Raw genomic sequence first — 20,330 nt, forward strand, 5'->3', positions numbered from 1 at the left:
GGTAAGGCTGCCTATGTTTTGTTTGTGTGCAGCGCTGGTCTGACAATACTGTGGCGTCAGCAGGTGTGACAACGATATATGCAGTTTATATGAGCGTGTGAAATGTCTGGAGACACCAGCACCTTGTACTGGAGGAGCATGTCTTCCACCGGCCAATTGGAGATCCCAACTATTTCTCCCCAGGCAACTGTGGGTGGGAGTAGCATCCTCCCTGCAAAGATTATCAAAGTGTGTTTCCTCAGCAACAGTTTCAACCTCGGCAAGAACTTCAAACTGGTCCGCTGTGACGAAGGAATGATAATCAGGGTATTTACAAACACTGTATATTTTGTGGTTGACTTCGGAAGACATATTCTCAAAACAACCATCTTTGTCGCAGGATGTCATCAGTGTTGTGCTGTCAAGCGGATGTGTCGGTCCAAACATAAGACACAACCGCTGTTATGGTCTTCTCCTCAAACACCTTAAGTCGTCTGCGATACACTGGCTGCACCCGGACCTGACCATGTTGGAACTCATCCAGCGATACGAGCAGCAGCACCTGGAGGCCGAGTGGAGGTATACTTTCGGAGTGCTAGAAGTTAAACAAGGTTAACTCTGACTGCACTTTTTTTTCCAGATATGACTTGAGAATCAGATACATTCCATCAGACTTTATGGAAAAATTCCAAGATGATAGAACCACCATGCTCTACTTTTACCTGCAGGTTGGTAATGTGTGCACAAACTAGGCTGACCATATTCTGAAATCCCAAAAAGAGGACACATATATGCGTGCCAAGGCGGGCAGCACGCCAAGGCCGGGACTAGGTGAAAATTTGCCAATGATACTCGAACTTACTTTTATAAATAATTTTTTTTTTTAAATAAAGCATTTTTTCTCCTTTGTTGACAGCAGTGTTGGCGCTAGGAATTTTCAAAATGGGGTCCCACAGTAAATTTTTGGGGTCCCACTTTTTTGTAAGCGTTTTGAAAACAAATGACAAATGTATGCATTATCCTGTTATACCTCACATTCTATATTGTATTTTGGAAAAAGGTTGTCATAAATGTTACTTAATTCATTAAAAAAGATAATACAAAAGAAAACAAATGTGTATACATATGTAAATGTATTCAGTTATAAACATTCATTCACTTTCTTCTTTCCTTCATGGATCTAAACTTTACCGCTGCTTGTAGTTTTTTCTATGTTTTTATTTAATAAGTTGTAGGTGTATTTATTTCAGTATAAAAGTGTAAAAAGTGTTTTGCTTCGGTCCTGAAATGATGATAATGGTGTGCCAGGGCATACATACATTTTATATTTAACGCTTAAATCTCTGGAGTCTACATCAACTTCACATCTATTCCTCATTTCAAAATGTTTTAGTTTTTTTTATGTTTTTTTTGTTGTTGTTTGTTTTCTGCCTTTTTTTGTCAAACAAAACTATGTTTTTTATGGCAAACACACGAAATATGCAAAATCTTCCACCAAAAATATTTTTCAAAGTGGAATATTTGATGTGAAGTAGTCGGAACCTTTGATAGGTCAATAATTCATAATAACATTGATTTTGATTCAATATTATGTTTTGAGCAATGACAGTTCGAAAGAAAAAAAAAAACAGCTTTGTTTTATTAGTCAACATTGCAACTTTTTCGAAATTACATTTCACCTTTAAGCTTTTTTATTTCACTTTTGTTATGTTTTTGTTTATTTTAATAGTATTTTTAGAATGTGCCGTGGGCCTTTAAAACATTAGCTGTGGGCCACAAATGGTAAAATTTTTTTAAAAAAAATTAATAATCTGCGTCCTTTCTGATTTCAATGCGTTAAAAAGACACAAAAAGTGCGTTAACGCCAACACTGGTTGACAGTATAACAAAATAAGTCACACTTATATTCTGTAACATTCACAGTTTTACGAAAAAAAAGTGCAGAGGTAGAAATATTCAAAATAACCTCTTGTATATAATGTAAACATAAATAATGCCTCAAAACAAGTTAATTAAATTTAAACAAAAAACAGCAGACGAGCTCTCGCCCTGCACAGCTGTTTTGTGCTTTGTAGTGTCGATATGGGCTTGTAGATCGTTGGCCCCTTTATTTGCCACAGATACATACGTTGCTGCTTTGCACACAGTGCATTCTGCTTCCCATGTGTCACGGCCAGGACGAAAACACCAATACTTTTCCCGCAAATCATCCGTGAAGTTGCATTTACATTTCGGCATTTCTTGTTCTCATGTCTCTCTCCACTCACTAGCTCTCTCGCTCTATGTCTCTGCCCCTCCCTCACGAATGTTGCTACGTGTGCGCACCTTCAGTTAGTTTTTTTAACCCCTTCTTAACTTAACTCTGGACGTACATTTAAAATACATGCAACCCTAATTCAAAATGCCGGACATTTGAGGCATTTAAGAAACCTCGCCCGGACACCCCGGACACCCTCCCAAAAGAGGACATGACCGGGGAAAAGAGGACGTATGGTCAGCCTAGCACAAACAGCTGTGCCATCTTGAAATACATGGAATAATGGTTAGGACTTAAAATTGCTTGCAGGTTAGAAGTGACTACATGCAGCAGTTTGCCTCTAAAGTCAGCGAAGGGATGGCTTTGCAGCTTGGTTGCCTGGAGATTAGGTACTGAATACCTACACCCACACACATCCATCGTCCATGCATTGTACGAAACCTTAATGCTTAATTTTTTTACAGGAGATTTTTCAAAGACATGAATCCAAACGGACTGGAGAAAAAGTCCAACTTTGAGCTGTTAGAGTAAGTCAGTGCCTCAAATTCATACTGATATGTGATTGGTACATGGGACAATGCACATGAATAAACATATAAAATGTAAATGTGCCAAACTAACCAAAGGCTAATTTCTAGGGGTGTAAAAAAAAAATCGATGTTCAAATGAATCGCGATTCTTACTTGTAACAAGTTTTAATCCAGGGGTGTCCAAACTTTTTCCACTGAGGGCCGCACACGGAAAAATTAAAGCATGCGGGGGCCATTTTGATATTTTTCATTTTCAAACCATAACAAAATATATGGATTTTTTTTTTAACCTTTAGGGCTCCCGGGGACCATAAAGGGTCTGTCATTAAAATGTTAAAAATAAGTCAACTTATTATTATTATTTTTTATTTAACGCTTACAGTAAATCTCTATCAACTTCAGGTTGATATAAAGTTAAAAAAAAAAAGGTTTTATGCCTTTTCTGTCAAAGACAACTTTGTTTTTTATAGTAAAACTGAAATATTTAGTAATTAGAGCCCTAAAAGATCAATAATGCAGTACACCATTGATTTTAATTCTTTAATATTTTTGAGTAATCACAGTGAAAAGTTAAATAAAATCCCACTAAATATATTGGGGATCCAAAAGGTCCCCCACTCTTAAAGTGATACATTTTTATTAGTTTTCTTTTTACTTTCAACACTTAAGTTACGAGATTAACCTCAGATATATCTGTCGATTTTACGTTTGAACTATTATTTTGTTTGTTTTATGCTCTTTTGTCAAAGAAAACTTTGATGTTTTTATATGGCAACCACACAACATATGCAATATTTATTCCACATAAAACATTTTAAAGTGACATTTTTGAAGTAATTAGAGCCATGAATAGGTCAATAATTCATTATAACATAGATTTTTTGTCTTTTTTTGTTTTTTGAACAATGGCAAAAAAAAGAAAAAAGAAAGACAAAAGAAAAAAAAACTGCCTGCATGGCAGCTTTGTGTCAACATTGCAACTTTTTCTCATTAGATTTCACCTCATTTCACTTTTTTAAATGTTTTTTTTTTATTTTTGCAATACTATCAATTTTGCAATTTTTGCAGAATGTGTGGCGGGCCAATAAACAATTAGCTACGGGCCGCAAATGGCCCCCGGGCCGCACTTTGGACACCCCTGTTTTAATCAATTAAAAAAAAACTAAAAATCGATTAAAAAAAAATAAGAAAAAGATTTTTATATTATTATTTTTATAGTTCAAACGTAAAATCGACAGATATATCTGAGGTTGATCTCGTAACTTAAGTGTTGAAAGTTTAAAAAAAAATAATAAAAATGTATCATTTTAAGAGCGGGGGACCTTTTGGATCCCAAATATATTTAGTGGGATTTTATTTAACTTTTCACTGTGATTACTCAAAAATATTAAAAAGTTGCAATGTTGACACAAAGCTGCCATGCAGGCAGTTTTTTTTTCTTTTGTCTTTCTTTTTTCTTTTTTTGCCATTGTTCAAAAAAAAAAGAGACCAAAAATCTATGTTATAATGAATTATTGACCTATTCATGGCTCTAATTACTTCAAAAATGTCACTTTAAAATGTTTTATGTGGAAAAAATATTGCATATGTTGTGTGGTTGCCATATAAAAACATCAAAGTTTTCTTTGACAAAAGAGCATAAAACAAACAAAATAATAGTTCAAACGTAAAATCGACAAATATATCTGAGGTTGATCTCGTAACTTAAGTGTTGAAAGTAAAAAAAAAACTAATAAAAATGTATCACTTTAAGAGTGGGGGACCTTTTGGATCCCAAATATATTTAGTGGGTTTTTATTTAACTATTCACTGTGATTACTCAAAAATATTAAAAAGTTGCAATGTTGACACAAAGCTGCCATGCAGGCAGTTTTTTTTCTTCTTTTGTCTTTCTTTTTTTGCCATTGTTCAAAAAAAAAAAAAAGACCAAAAATCTATGTTATAATGAATTATTGACCTATTCATGGCTCTAATTACTTCAAAAATGTCACTTTAAAATGTTTTATGTGGAAAAAATATTGCATATGTTGTGTGGTTGCCATATTAAAACATCAAAGTTTTCTTTGACAAAAGAGCATAAAACAAACAAAATAATAGTTCAAACGTAAAATCGACAGATATATCTGAGGTTGATCTCGTAACTTAAGTGTTGAAAGTAAAAAAAAAAATAATAAAAATGTATAATTTTAAGAGCGGGGGACCTTTTGGATCCCAAATATATTTAGTGGGATTTTATTTAACTTTTCACTGTGATTACTCAAAAATATTAAAGAATTAAAATCAATGGTGTACTGCATTATTGATCTTTTAGGGCTCTAATTACTAAATATTTCAGTTTTACTATAAAAAACAAAGTTGTCTTTGACAGAAAAGGCATAAAACCTTTTTTTTGGTAAACTTTATATCAACCTGAAGTTGATAGAGATTTACTGTAAGCGTTAAATAAAAAAAATAAAAAATAATAAGTTGACTTATTTTTAACATTTTAATGACAGACCCTTTATGGTCCCTGGGAGCCCTAAAGGTAAAAAAAAAATCTGGATATTTTGTTATGGTTTGAAAATGAAAAATATCAAAATGGCCCCCGCATGCTTTAATTTTTCCGTGTGCGGCCCTCAGTGAAAAATTTTGGACACCCCTGATTTACATGGTGCTGGGATACACATGATTTCAGCCTTTCAAAGCTTCTCTCGGACCACCAGGTTTTGTCAAATCCTAGTTACGGCACTGACACTGTTAAGTGCGTCTATGAGGTGTCCGGAAGGTTCATCATGGTCTGCCTTTCCTCCATTAGGAAGGATGTGGGACTGGACCTGTTCTTTCCAAAAGAGCTGATGAGCAGCATGAAGGTATACAGTAGACACTCGAGTACCGTCATATGTTCTGTGCCGCCTAATCGTCATTCCTGATTCCTGACTTCCCACACCTCAGCCGAAGCAGCTGCGTCGGCTGATCCGCCAGACGTTTCAGGGCTACGGCACCCTGAACCAGGAGCAGTGCATGGCCAAGTTCTTCAGCACTCTGGCTCAGTGTTACAGCTACACACAGGAGAGCTTTGCCTGCATGCTGGTGGTAAGTACCGCACATGTGACATGCATCAGCATTCAGTGCATCTATACAATCAAAAATCCTGACTTTTCAAAGATGGCTCGATCCTTCAGTAGAACGGAGACATTCTCCAAAGATGGTCGAATGTAAATATTGGATATTGGTAGCTTGTCTTCTGTGAAATGTTGCTTTGTTTGTTTACCTAAGGCAGAAACGAGTGTTTTTAGTTAAGCTTGTGGCAAGCAAGTATACAAACCCTCTCCATCACACTTTGCTCTTGGCTGTGGTGTAACTGTGCTCATTTTTAATTGACCTTGTCATCAGTCATGAATTTAATAATCAGGATTTAGTTGTGAGCCCCCTCCCTCCCATAAAAAAACATTTCCACAACAATTTATGTGAAATTATTTGTACATATTTTTTGATCAAACTTGAATTTAGGTTGATGCATGTTTTGTACTAAAACAAAATCACTGTAGAGAAATATAATATATATTATACTATATAAATAAACATTGATTGATTGATTGATTGATATTTAGTGCAAAATAACAACAATCGTCCTGATACATCTTGATCGCAGTAAGACTGATTACCAGCGCAGGGTCAATTTGAGTTGCAGGGAAATTTTGTCATTATATTCTTATCAGTGACCAAGCAGGAAGGGGCTAGGAATAATTTTGCGGTAAAATGTCATATGAAGCGCCATGTCATTCATTAATTGACATTTAACATGTGCTTATTCATGCAAAACGGGGCACTACCACGAACCATGGCGCATGATCCACATACAGTATAGCAGTGGTCCCCAACCACCGGGCCGCGGACCGGTACCGATTGGTGCCGGGCCGCACAAGAAATAAAAAAAATAAAAAAAATAAAAAGTTTTTGTTTTTTTAAAAAAATTAAATCAACATAAAAAACACAATATATACATTATATATCAATATAGATCAATACAGTCTGCAGGGATACAGTCCGTAAGCACACATGATTGTATTTCTTTATGAAAAAAAAACAAAAAAAACAACTTTATTTTTTTATTTTATTTCACCCTCCCCCTCGGTCCGTGGGACAAATTTTCAAGCGTTGACCGGTCCGCAGCTACAAAAAGGTTGGGGACCACTGCAGTATAGGGAGGGGCAGCCCTGTTAGCAATGTTTCATATCTACCGGTAGTTTTATTCAGCTAAAGCAGGGGTGTCCAAACTTCTAACGCCACTTCACATACCAAAAAATCAAAGGACGCTGGAGCCATTTTGATATTTAGAAATGTATAAGTCTAATATTAGTATCAACATTTCATATTTTTCTTTTTACATTATACCTTTTTGCTCTATTTTTCTTGTTTTTGTTTAATATCATCAAATAAGATTAATAGTACTTTATTGATCCCTTGTTTTATTATTTATTTTTGTTTTTTAGGTTAAAGTTGCTGATCTGTTTGAATTTAATGATATTCATTGAGTTTATTACATTTAAAAAAATGTTTTTTTAATTTGAGGCAAATCATTTTCTGTTACAGACTAAAACAATATGGTAATACAGTTATTCTTGGCTGAAAGTTGATTTACAGTATATGTATATATTTTGTTATTTTCTTTAATGCTATTGAAGATACAATGTTATGCAGAGGTGTTATTATAACAATTTTATAGACAAATTATATTATTTAGCTCTATACTCTCGGCAGGGTCCTGGTGGATGCATGGGAGTTTGCCCAACCAGTCTACATGTGCTTTGTGGACTTGAGAAGGCATTCGACCGGGTCCCTCGGGAAGTCCTGTGGGGAGTGCTCAGAGAGTATGGGGTATCGGACTGTCTGATTGTGGTGGTCCGCTCCCTGTATGATCAGTGTCAGAGCTTGGTCCGCATTGCCGGCAGTAAGTCGGACACGTTTCCAGTGAGGGTTGGACTCCGCCAAGGCTGCCCTTTGTCCCCGATTCTGTTCATAACTTTTATGGACAGAATTTCTAGGCGCAGTCAAGGCGTTGAGGGGATCCGGTTTGGTGGCTGCAGGATTAGGTCTCTGCTTTTTGCAGATGATGTGGTCCTGATGGCTTCATCTGGCCAGGATCTTCAGCTCTCACTGGATCGGTTCGCAGCCGAGTGTGAAGCGACTGGGATGAGACTCAGCACCTCCAAGTCAGAGTCCATGGTTCTCGCCCGGAAAAGGGTGGAGTGCCATCTCCGTGTTGGGGAGGAGACCCTGCCCCAAGTCGAGGAGTTCAAATACCTCGGAGTCTTGTTCACGAGTGAGGGAAGAGTGGATCGGTGCGGCGTATTCAGTAATGCGGACGCTGTATCGATCCGTTGTGGTGAAGAAGGAGCTGAGCCGGAAGGCAAAGCTCTCAATTTACCGGTCGATCTAAGTTCCCATCCTCACCTATGGTCATGAGCTTTGGGTTATGACCGAAGGGACAAGATCACGGGTACAAGCGGCCGAAATGAGTTTCCTCCGCCGGGTGGCGGGGCTCTCCCTTAGAGATAGGGTGAGAAGCTCTGTCATCCGGTAGGAGCTCAAAGTAAAGCGGCTGCTCGTCCACATCGAGAGGAGCCAGAAAATAATAAAAAATCACATTATTAAGCAAAGTGTCCTGCACATGGTGCTGATAGCATATTTAATAAGTACAATTTAAAAGATGAATTAAAACAATTTTCATCACTGGATGGATGGAACAGTGAAATATGATCATTCAAATCCATCAGAAATTCTGTATTTTTAACATATTTGTCTTACTCCTTATCCGTTTCAGTACATAAAAAATAAAAAAAAAGGCCAAAGTAAGTTCACCTATTTATTTTCTGTATGTTGGGTGAGATTTCAGCGAGTCCTGCTGCCTAAATTCTTGTTGTGATGTTATTTGTCCATTTTTACTTAATTTTATTTTTTGTTGAATTATGTATTCTGCTTGTTCGCTAAAAATCACTCCTGTTAGTTTCAGTCCTGTTACTCAAATGAGTCAACTTTGGCTTAGGTACCGTTTACAAAACGGGGACGGCGTGGCGCTGTTGGGAGAGTGACTGTGCCAGCAACCTGAGGGTTCCTGGTTCAATCCCCACCTTCTACCATCCTAGTCACATCCTTTGTGTCCTTGAGCAAGACACTTCACCCTTGCTCCTGATGGGTCCTGGTTAGCGCCTTGCATGGCAGCTCCCGCCATCAGTGTGTGAATGGGTGAATGTGGAAATAGTGTCAAAGCGCTTTGAGTTCCTTAAAAAAAAGGTAGAAAAGCACTATACAAGTATAACCCATTTATCATTTAAAAATGAAATAAAGTTCCCTAAGATGGGCCAATACATACAGTATTTTGTGCCATAGGCCAATAAAGAACAAGCCGAGGGCAGCAAATGGCTCCCGGGCCTCACTTTGGACACCACCTGAGTTAAAGGATGGCAGGGAATACATGCATAATTAAATGAAGTGCCACTTCATTCTGTTTATTGTTATTATATTTGAATTTAGCCTGCAGTTCATGAACTATTAGACACTGTAATTGTACTTCATGTCGTGTCAAACTTTTACCACCAGCTCATGGTAGGAAACAACATCTCCCACCACAATGTTCTACTTGCGATAGTTTGTGGGCGCTCTCCGCCACATTCTGACACGCATGAAGTGCTTTTTTCCTCGAGTGTGGGCGTGTGTTTGTTTAAGCCTGCTTGCCTGTGTTTCCCTCAAGCACGGTTGGAGTGTCACAGTAGAGCTCGTCATCGGCCCTGAGGGTATCAGTCAGCAAACTGACAACTCCACAGTAAGGTCACTCACTTTCAAAAGTCCATTTCAGCTTTGAAATGGCTTCTCGGTGAAATAAAGACAATGTATTATTCCCCAGCCCAGCCGTCTGGCCAAGTTCTCTCAGGTGAGCAGCATCTCCTGCTCTACTGAGATTGATGGCCGAGCTCTGCTCAACGTTCACATAAAGGGAACCAAGCAGGTAACTTAAGGGACTTGACACACTATTTATTTTCTTTTAATCTTTCTCTTTTAAGACATTTTAAAATATCATAAAAAATCATCATCAATCCTTTCTAAACGTTGGCGTTAACGGTAGAAGCAGGAAGAGGGTATAGGTTACCCTGTTTGCAGCTTGTTCAAACACCCTCTAGGGAGCAGCCTTACCGCTGCAAATAGCCCTTTTATGTGATCCTTGTACAAGTGCAATTTTTAAATTACAATTTTCAGAAGTACTCTGCAATTCAACACAATTTTTTTTTCATTTTTTCATTTATTTATTTATTTATTTCAGGCAATGACAAAGACGTACAAGTTGACAAAACATAATAATATAAATTAATATAGTGCATTATTGTCCAGTTTTGCCTGAAAGGGAGTGGGAAGAAGATAACTAATTTAATCCCACCCCCAGTTCTCCATTCAGTGATTATTCACATGAGTTTCACTCTCACTTTGTTCAAGGATTATAATACAGATGTTGCATTACCACCGGTAACAATAATTATTACTGTTCTGCCCTCACTATATGTGTTGAGGTTGTACAGCTTGGCAGACAGCTAACAACCAATCCAGGACATTCTAATAAAGTTCCAAAGCAGATGAATTCATTTAGGCTCTTTATTGTTGTTGATCTTGCTTTGTCTTGCACTGGACTTTTATTTTTTATTATTTTGTAAAACTGAAATACACACAATGACAATGTATAAGCTACAGTATATGATTCAATTAACATACTGAAATGTAATACACAATATGTAAACATTAGCTTTACACAAATATACAGCATTATCACCAAACAAATACTGCTGAGTGTTGAAACTATTTCGATGGTGGAAATATGTGACCGGCAGCCATTTTAAGTCCTCAAACATCCATTAAATTAGTGCACAAAAATCGTTTTTCAATACACATCTTACTATCAAATTTAGCCACTTTCCACCTTCATATTGAGTTATATAAACAAGTTAGACAGTTTACTTACAGACTTATCTTTTCCAAGACTTGTAAGAGCTAACACAACTCGTCTACTTCTCATTGTTTATGAACTGGACTAACGTCGTAAACCGGAAGTGCCCAAACTAATGACGCGCAGCATTTCCCATCGCCACAAGGTGTCAGTAATAGTCCACAATCAAACGGGCATAACAATTACACTGTAACAATCATTTGTATCAACAATGTAGGAATAATGAATATACCAACAATGGTAATAGACATCATAGCAATAATGGTAATAGACAACATAGCAATAATGGTAAGGAAACATTGAGCACATGTTAACACTTTGAGACAGAGTATAGCAGCAGGTCAAATTAAAGACCCTCATCACTATATTTGAACCAGACCCCATGTTTGTATAATAGTGTAAATCGATTAATAGTTTGGCATTGCTTGTGTTGTAAGTCCAGTTTGTTCCATAGTTTTACTCCGCATACAGACACACAAAAACGTTTACGAGTGGTTTGAGCTCTCGGCAATAAGAAATACCCAAAGCCTCTCAAGTTATGAGCTTGCACTCGTCTTATAAAAAAACGTTGTAGATTAGGTGGCAATAATTTGTTAAAAGCTTTATATAAGATTATTAATGTATTATATTTAACAGGGTCATCAAATTTGAGCAACTTTGATTGCATAAACAGATTATGAGTATGTTCTAAATAACCAACGTTGTGAATGATCCGCACTGCTCTTTTCTGTAATATGATCAGAGGATGAATTGTGTTTTGGTAAGTATTCCCCCATACTTCAACACAGTATGTAAGGTATGGCAGTACCAAGGTGCAGTATAGAGTACGGAGTGCATTTTCATTGAGGTATAGTTTTGCTTTGTTTATAATTGAGAGGCTTTTGGAAATTTTTGTTTTAATGTGTCTGACATATATACCCGATTTATTCCTGCAGCCACTCTCGGTGAGCACGGCATCTGTGGCTATCGCAGGAAACATGGCTGACCTGATTGATGGATACTGCCGGCTGGAGGGCGTCTCTGAGGGTTCACTCATTAGCAGACCTGGCAAAAGTACAGTATACTCCAAAATTGGAAAAGGCAATTGATATTGTTATATGAGATAAGCATGCTAATTTCGCTCATCATTTATTCTTACAGGGAGAAAGGAACTACCTCAAATTCCAAAACTGTGAGTTTATATTTGAAACGTTTTATAATGCCAACTCTTGACAAGTATTGGAATGAATGTGATCTTTTTTTGTTTACTTTTGAACTAATTTTAATAACTTTAGAAAAGATCACTGTGTATTCAGGCGCATCTTAATGAATCGGAACGCAAATCATTTGATTTCAGGCGTTCAAGTCAGAGAAAAGAGCAATCAAAGGTTCAGGACTTTTTTCAAACTATACGAGATTCGGGGAAGGGGTTTGGTTGTCACACGGGTTGTATGACGCACTAATTATAACTCGCCACCAGAGGGCGTTGGCTTTTAAATTCCATCCATCAATCCATTTTCTACCTTGTTATGGTATGGAAATTACAGTAATGGAAGTTGGATCAACGCTCACCTACATAGTCTTCTAGGGTAAGATGACTTAACTTGAGGTGAGATTTTTTTCTGATTTTCATATCAAATTGTAGGTAAACAACTGTCACCCTTAAAAATGGGAAGAGAAAGCTATAGTTTGAAATGGTTTTAGTAAAATAACTAGTTTTTAGACGGTTGTTAGCCTTGATGCTGGCATGAAATTCCAGTTTGGGTTGGTTATTGCAGTTTTCTGGGGGTTGGTTGTCACATATACCAAGAGCAGGGATCCTCAAACTGTGGTACATGTACTACTAGTGATATGCGGGCTAGATCTAGTACAGTGGTTCTTAACCTTGTTGGAGGTACAGAATCCCACCAGTTTTATATGCGAATTCACCGAACTCTTCTTTAGTGAAAAGTAAAATGTTGGGTTTTTTTTCAAATTCAAGACAAAGTTATATGTTTTTGGTGACACTTTAGTATGGGGAACATATTCTAAGTCAGTGGTTCTCAACCTTTTTTCAGTGATGTACCCCCTGTGAACATGTTTTTAATTCAAGTACCCCCTAATCAGAGCAAAGCATTTTTGGTTGAAAAAAAGAGATACAGAAGTAAAATACAGCACTATGTCATCAGTTTCTGATTTGTTAAATTGTATAACAGTGCAAAATATTGCTCATTTGTAGTGGTCTTTCTTGAACTATTTGGAAAAAAAAGATATACAAATAACTAAAAACTTGTTGAAAAATAAACAAGTGATTCAATTATAAATAAAGATTTCTACACATGGAAGTAATCATCAACTTAAAGTGCCCTCTTTGGGGATTGTAATAGAGATCCATCTAGATTCATGAACTTAATCCTAAACATTTCTTCACAAAAAAAGAAATCTTTAACATCAATATTTATGGAACATGTCCACAAAAAATCGAGCTGTCAACGCTGAATATTGCATTGTTGCATTTCTTTTCACAGTTCTTTTTGACAGACATTTTAGTGAGGGTCAAACCATCATGACATGGGGGAAACTCTGGGTTTATGGTAATGAATGGAATAGCCTACTTGATTTGATGTTCAGTTTGTGAACTTACATTCATATTTTGTTGAAGTATTATTCAATAAATATATTTACAAAGGATTTTTGAATTGTTGCTATTTTTAGAATATTTAAAAAAAATCTCACGTACCCCTTGGCATACCTTCAAGTACCCCCAGGGGTACGCGTACCCCCATTTGAGAACCACTGTTCTAAGTAACAAAGACTTAATTTAGTGTTTTTTGGACACTAGGGGGACATATTCTAAGTAACAAAGACTTAATTTAGAGTTATTTGGTTAGGGTTAGGGCCAGGGTTAGAGGGTTAGGGTTATAATAAGGCCATGCCGAATAAGGCATTAATAAGTACTTAATAATGACTAGTTATGACTTTATTGATTATGGGACAAGCAGTAGAAAATTGATGGATGGTACTTTTTCGTCACTTATTGTTTGTCTTTGGTACACCAATGTGTATATTTTAGGCCATTGGTTCTTTGTTTTATTTTTGCAAAAAAAAAAAAAAAAATTTATATTGCTCTTTTTATCTTTGGTATGAACATTATTATGTAAACTCAAAGTTATCATTACTTTTTTTGGTTCTTTGTTGTTGCTATTTTTGTATTACAACATTTTATTATTTGATCATGTTGTACTGCATTTTAATCTTTTGTTTTATGATTGTGTGATGTTTTTTGTCTGGACCCCAGGAAGCATAGTCTCCACTGCGGTGTAGACTAATGGGGATCCTTAATAAACTAAACTAAACTAAACTAAACTAGTTAAGAGCCAATATGTTACTAATTTGCATGTTAATAAGCAACTTATTAATGGTGAATATGTTCCCCATACTAAAGTGTTACCATGTTTTTTTACTGGTGCATAAAATGAACCGTGCATGAACATCACCTTGTTCAAACAACAAAACCAACACAGTGCATAAACTCACAACAAATTACACACCTGCAAATCAGTCTGACTTCTGCTGTTGCCGTATCCGTAATACGCACATAGGGAGAAGTTTTTATTTACACGATGAGTCGGGTGTGTCTTGACCTCCGCCGAACCCCTGAGCCCAACTCACCGAACCCCTAGGGTTCGATCGAACCCAGGTTAAGAACCACTGATCTAGTAGTATGCCAAAAAATCACTTAAAGTACAGTGTTTTATTTTCCTATATTCAAACACAGTCTTAATATCTAAAAGTGTGTAATGTTACAGTGGCCAAAATATTAAATATAATTGTTAAATAAAACCATTTTGAATTCGGATTCATCATGATTAATCACATAATTTAAATTTACTTAAAAATTTGAGCATAATATTTTGACAGAGTTGCAATTTTATTGTTAGAATTTATTGACTTGAATGCACTACATTTATTTGCAGTTTTATCTAAAGTCCAGTCAGGGTGTATTCCAAGTGAAATTTTGACCGTATCGTAACCAGCGCCACATTTCAAGTCACCATCCACAGTCTAAGTAAAGGAGAATGTGCAGTCAAAATAAATTGCATGATTATTCTGGGTATATAGATGATTAATGCGACGATTCTTTGAGATTAAGCACATGAGTTAACTCGTAATTTTTTTTTCCGTAAAAGTGCATAAGGTGTTGTATTTGTCAACTTAATGCAATTCAACGCTCACATTTAGTTCTGCCTTCTTGCCTTTGGGAGAAGAAAAATGTTCCCATTAAAAAAACATTGTGACAACCAACCCGGTACTGTGTGACAACCAACCCGGTACTGTGTGACAACCAACCCGGTACTGTGTGACAGCCATCCCCGTGATGGGCTTGGTTTGGTCACCGTTTGGTAGTTGGTAAATAAGAGGGATAAACATTTCAAGACAACACCTTATTTATCTTGAGTGATGTTTGGATAATGAGCAATTCACACAAGAGTAAAAAGTGTGATAACCAAACCCGTTCTCCTCCACTGAATTTGGGGTTTTTATTAGTTATAAGCCAAATATCATCAAAATGATTAAGAAATGTGACAATCTATTGTGAAAATCTAAGTGAATGTATAGCATACAAAAGTTTCACTTTTTGTATTAGCCTTTCACATATATCATAATCTATTGAGATGCACCTATGTGTGTGAGTGTGTGTGTGTGTGTGTGTGTGTGTGTGTGTGTGTGTGTGTGTGTGTGTGTGTGTGTGTGTGTGTGTGTGTGTGTGTGTGTGTGTGTATATATATCTATATTAGGGCTGCAACAACTAATCGATTAAATCGATTAAAACCGATTATAAAAATAGTTGCCGATAAATTTAGTCATCGATTCGTTGGATCTATGTTATGCGCATGCGCAGAGGCTTTAAAAAAAAAATTTAAATTTAAAAAAAAAAAATTTAATTTTTTTTTTTAATTTTTTTATTTTTTTTAAAATAAATCTTTATTTATAAACTGCAACATTTACAAACAGCCGAAAAACAATAATCAAAATAAGTATGGTGCCAGTATGCTGTTTTTTTAAAATAAAATGCTGGAAAGGATAGAAATGTAGTTTGTCTCTTTTATCCGATTATTAATCGATTAATCGAAGTAATAATCGACAGATTAATCGATTATCAAATTAATCGTTAGTTGCAGCCCTAATATATATATATATATATATATATATATATATATATATATATATATATATATATATATATATATATATATATATATATATATATATATATATATATATATATATATATATATATAATCAGTGGTTCTCAAACTTTTTTCACCAAGTACCACCTCAGAAAAAACATCTCTCCATGTGCCACCATAATGACCAACATTAAAGTACAGTAGTGTAGTAGGCCTAAATATTCATAAAACAAGGCAGAGTATTTATTTATAAGTTTGAACACACATATTTTGAACAGTAACACTGTTTGAATATGTAATTAAGTGATTATTTGGCGTACCACTAGATGGAGCCCGTGTACCACAATTTGAGAGTCACTGCTATATATATATATATATATATATATATATATATATATATATATATATATATATATATATATATATACTGCATTCATTCAATGTAATAAAAACAAAATCATGGTAAATCTGCAAGTCCACCCACTAAAGATATAATTTTTAGACAAAATAATAAGTGCTAATTTTGTGTCGTTACCACATGAAAGTGAGTATTATTATTTGTACTGTACCTGTTTTTCTTTGACACCTAAGCAAGGCTGTTTAATCTCTTCCAGCGATGATTCCTCCCCACACAAAAGAGGTTTGGCTGACTTTAATACACAACTTGCAGACTAATAAACAAAAATGAATCGTAGGACATTTTGAAAATGTTTTGTCTCATCAGGTTCCGACATTTACGCTGAGATTTCCGAGGACATACTGATGCCGTGCGGTGAATCAAATCCCAATCATGCTTGACAATCAGAAAACTGTAAGATTATTTAACAAATGTTTTTAATATCTTTTTGTTTGTCCACTCAGAGAAGCATAGGATATCCAGAGCTGATGTCATCGTGGGTCGCATCCTTGGTGAGGGCTTCTTTGGAGAGGTTCATGACGGTGTTTATAAAAGCCCGGTGAGTTAATTAGCATGATAGAACTGTACAGAACTACATGCCCTGTTATTTATAAAATCATTATAGTGACTGTGTGTTGTGTTTACAGACAGGGGAAAGGATCCAAGTGGCCATCAAAACATGCAAGGACTGCTCACCAGGCGTGAAGGAGAAGTTTCTTAGTGAAGCCGGTGAGTTGCTTTTCGTTTGAATGTTCTATTGATATGATATTGATATTGATATCCCAAATATCGTGTTGTATAAGCTTGAAATCTAAAGTTTCTGATACAAGTAACAAAAGTTTGACAGTTAAACAGCTACATATCCTCCAATAAGCACACAGGGTTGTTTTTTTTTCCAGAATCAGAATCAGAAATACTTTAATAATCCATCCATCCATCCATCCATTTTCTACCGCTTGTCCCTTTTGGGGTCGCGGGGGGATGCTGGAGCCTATCTCAGCTGCATTCGGGCGGAAGGCGGGGTACACCCTGGACAAGTCGCCACCTCATCACAGGGCCAACACAGATAGACAGACAACATTCACACTCACATTCAATAATCCCCGAGGGGAAATTAAGACTTCTTATAATATAATATATAATATTATATATAAATATAATTTCTTGTATTTTAGTCAAGTTATTTACAAAAGGTAAACATGGTAGGATATAGGGCGATATGTACTAGTAGCTAGCAGCGAGTAGCTACACAACAGCTAAGCACACAAACTGTACATATGTAATAAGTGTCCTTAATTCAGTGCTTCTCAATTATTTTCTGTTATAACGCCCCTAGGAAAAAAAAAATGTCGGGCCCACCACACTCACCACGACTATAAAGAGTATAATTTGTCTATAAAATTGTTATAAGTACACCTCTGCAATACATTGTATCCTTATTAACATTAAAGTAAACAACACCGTAGTCACAGTGAAGCAATGCGCTACATATCCTTTGACATATTCTCCTATGGCATAAAAAAGCATATTGGTCACAGGCACCCCCCTGCCTGGCATTGCACCGTACCCCCACAGGGGGGCCCCACGCCACTAATTGAGAAGGACTGTCTAAGACACCATATTTGACAATACAAACAATTATCAAGTAATTATAGTTGCATATCACTTACAAATTCAGAGTCTCCAAGGCAGAAACGTATTATAAAGTATCCAGTAACAAACGCGTTTGCATCATAACATTTACTGCGTCATGGGCGCAACCTAATGAATTATTGTGGCCACTGCTGACGGTGTTGCCAAAACAAAACAATTACTTAAAGACCGCATCATTTCAGACGGTTAATTAATTAATAGTTTAATGTTTTTTATACATAACATTGTTCTCTGTTTGAGTGATTTTACTTGATCAAGCCTTTTCTAACATTCCACACTGCAAAACAATAATTCCGGTGACTCCAGTGTCCAAAAACATTGACTCTGTCAATAGATGTGAATATGAGTGTGAATGGTGGTTTGTCAATACAGTATGTGCTTTGTAGCTGACGGGGTGTCCATAATTAGTCAGTTGGGATAGACTCGAGCTCACCCGCGACCCTGAAAATTAACAAATGGATGACATGTCATTTCAGAATTAATGAAAAATCTAGACCACCCCCACATCGTGCGTCTGATTGGAGTCATTGACAACAACCCGATATGGATCGTCATGGAGCTCTATGAACATGGAGAGGTTTGTACTGAAGTTGCCGAAGCTGTCGTTGAAATGTATGAACCATAGATATAAATAGGTAGCACAATATAGCAGCAATAGTGAACAGCATGCTGATGTAGCGGCCATCTTAGCACTATTCCATTTAAGCAATGCACTACAATGCGTTGTATGTTATAAATAAATCATGACTTGGTTGTTTCTCAATAGATGTTCATGCAATTGCCCTTGTTGTCATTACGAAAACATTATAACATTATATTAAAAAAGATTATTCCTAGTGTCTTTGTTTCCACTGTACGATGTATTTTGTAACCGAAAGCAGCACAAAATGCTAGCATTTTTGTTGTCCTTGTTTTGGTTTTGGTTCCTTATGGCATTTTGCTTGACTATCTTAGGCTTTCTGTACGCACGCAACTTAATGAAGCGTGACGTATCTACTTATACTGTATCTTTAGTTATAGCTTTGGTATGATCCATAAAGCTTGTTAATGCGTCACAATACTGTGGAAACCGCTATTTAATTTTCCTGAGGGAACTCTCCTGAAGGAATCAATAAAGTACTATCTATCTATCTCCTCTGATAGGCTGACCGACGTTGACTTAGCTGAAATTGAAACCAAAACTAACAATCGCTTGCACCTTTTCTTGTCACTTTGGCCAGAAAGTTTGTTTGAACGTAGGATAGGTTTTTGCCGTCGTTTTCATGTGTGCATATTTTTATTGGGATTCTTCTTTTTTCATTTGATATTGTTGGATCAAAGCTGTGATTCACTGTTTGGGCCACAGGGGGCAGTGGTGTTTGCCTACTTGTTAGAGCCAGCCCAAGAGGGAAGAAGAGTTGCTGAGCCATGTTGGCCACCTTTAAAAGTTTAAAGTTAAAGTACCAATGATTGTCACACACACACTAGGTGTGGCAAAATTATTCTCTGCATTTGACCCATCACCCTTGATCACCCCCTGGGAGGTGAGGGGAGCAGTGGGTAGCAGCAGTGGATAGCAGCAGTGGCCGCGCCCGGGAATCATTTTTGGTGATTTAACCCCCAATTCCAACCCTTGATGCTGAGTGCCAAGCAGGGAGGTAATGGGTACCATTTTTATAGTCTTTGGTATGACTCAGCCGGGGTTTGAACTCACAACCTACCGATCCCAGGGCACGTGTGTGGAGTGCGTCTACGGCAATAAAATTATGCCGTCATTTTGCCTCATCGTTAATAGGGGTGCATAAAAATCCATCCAAATTGTGGTTCTTATCCATCCCAATTATAAATCGATTCACAATAATCAAAAGCCAATTATGTTTTTAGGCCATCTGCATACAACCAGAAGGAGCTTTTCTACCTGTGACCTGTTTAGAAAAAGTTTCATTATAATTATTATGCCAAATAATACATTGAATTGGTTAATTTTAGAATCACGTTGAATCCAGAATCGATTCTGAATCCAATTGTCACCCCAGAAATCTAAAATCAGATTGAATTGTTAGGTGCCCAAAGATTCACACCCCTAATCGTCACTGATCTAATGGAGCTTCTGGGACAATTTTGTTATGTCTTTACTACAATGACGATAACGATTTCTTACAAGCGCAAATCCAGGTTGATACTTCCATGCTTTTATTTTGAAGTCCCTGTGTGCACGTGTTAATACTATGCAACTACACAGTAGTTCAGTGTGGTTTAACAAGTTAACAATGACACATGTCTTTCACGGAAACTAGTATTTTATGTCGAGAAAACCATTTAGACTACCACATAGACAATTCTCTGTCTGTGACCTTCAAATATTTTGGTTTCTTTATAACAGTCATTAGTAGGTCTGTCAAAAAAATATGCG

General features: G+C 36.5%; 1 protein-coding gene across 6 annotated transcripts in view; it reads left to right on the forward strand.

Moving 5' to 3' along the window:
* Positions 1-20,330, forward strand: part of LOC133658691 (protein-tyrosine kinase 2-beta-like) — a 58,903-nt gene that overhangs the window by 5,958 nt on the left and 32,615 nt on the right. For 3 of the 6 annotated variants that reach the window (XM_062061019.1, XM_062061014.1, XM_062061009.1), the window contains 16 exons: positions 33-306; positions 380-558; positions 620-707; positions 2,546-2,625; positions 2,701-2,763; positions 5,561-5,615; positions 5,698-5,838; positions 9,497-9,568; positions 9,650-9,751; positions 11,674-11,791; positions 11,879-11,909; positions 16,503-16,528; positions 16,613-16,660; positions 16,750-16,844; positions 16,933-17,014; positions 18,415-18,515. In XM_062061019.1, coding sequence (XP_061917003.1) covers positions 103-306; positions 380-558; positions 620-707; positions 2,546-2,625; positions 2,701-2,763; positions 5,561-5,615; positions 5,698-5,838; positions 9,497-9,568; positions 9,650-9,751; positions 11,674-11,791; positions 11,879-11,909; positions 16,503-16,528; positions 16,613-16,660; positions 16,750-16,844; positions 16,933-17,014; positions 18,415-18,515 — 1,485 coding nt within the window. In that variant the 5' untranslated portion in view covers positions 33-102. Of the gene's footprint in view, positions 1-32; positions 307-379; positions 559-619; positions 708-2,545; positions 2,626-2,700; positions 2,764-5,560; positions 5,616-5,697; positions 5,839-9,496; positions 9,569-9,649; positions 9,752-11,673; positions 11,792-11,878; positions 11,910-16,502; positions 16,529-16,612; positions 16,661-16,749; positions 16,845-16,932; positions 17,015-18,414; positions 18,516-20,330 lie in introns of those variants that run through there. The other 3 variants (XM_062061031.1, XM_062061040.1, XM_062061041.1) reach the window with 2 other exon arrangements.

Source organism: Entelurus aequoreus, linkage group LG01 (genome assembly GCF_033978785.1).
Source record: "Entelurus aequoreus isolate RoL-2023_Sb linkage group LG01, RoL_Eaeq_v1.1, whole genome shotgun sequence".
Taxonomy (NCBI): domain Eukaryota; kingdom Metazoa; phylum Chordata; class Actinopteri; order Syngnathiformes; family Syngnathidae; genus Entelurus; species Entelurus aequoreus.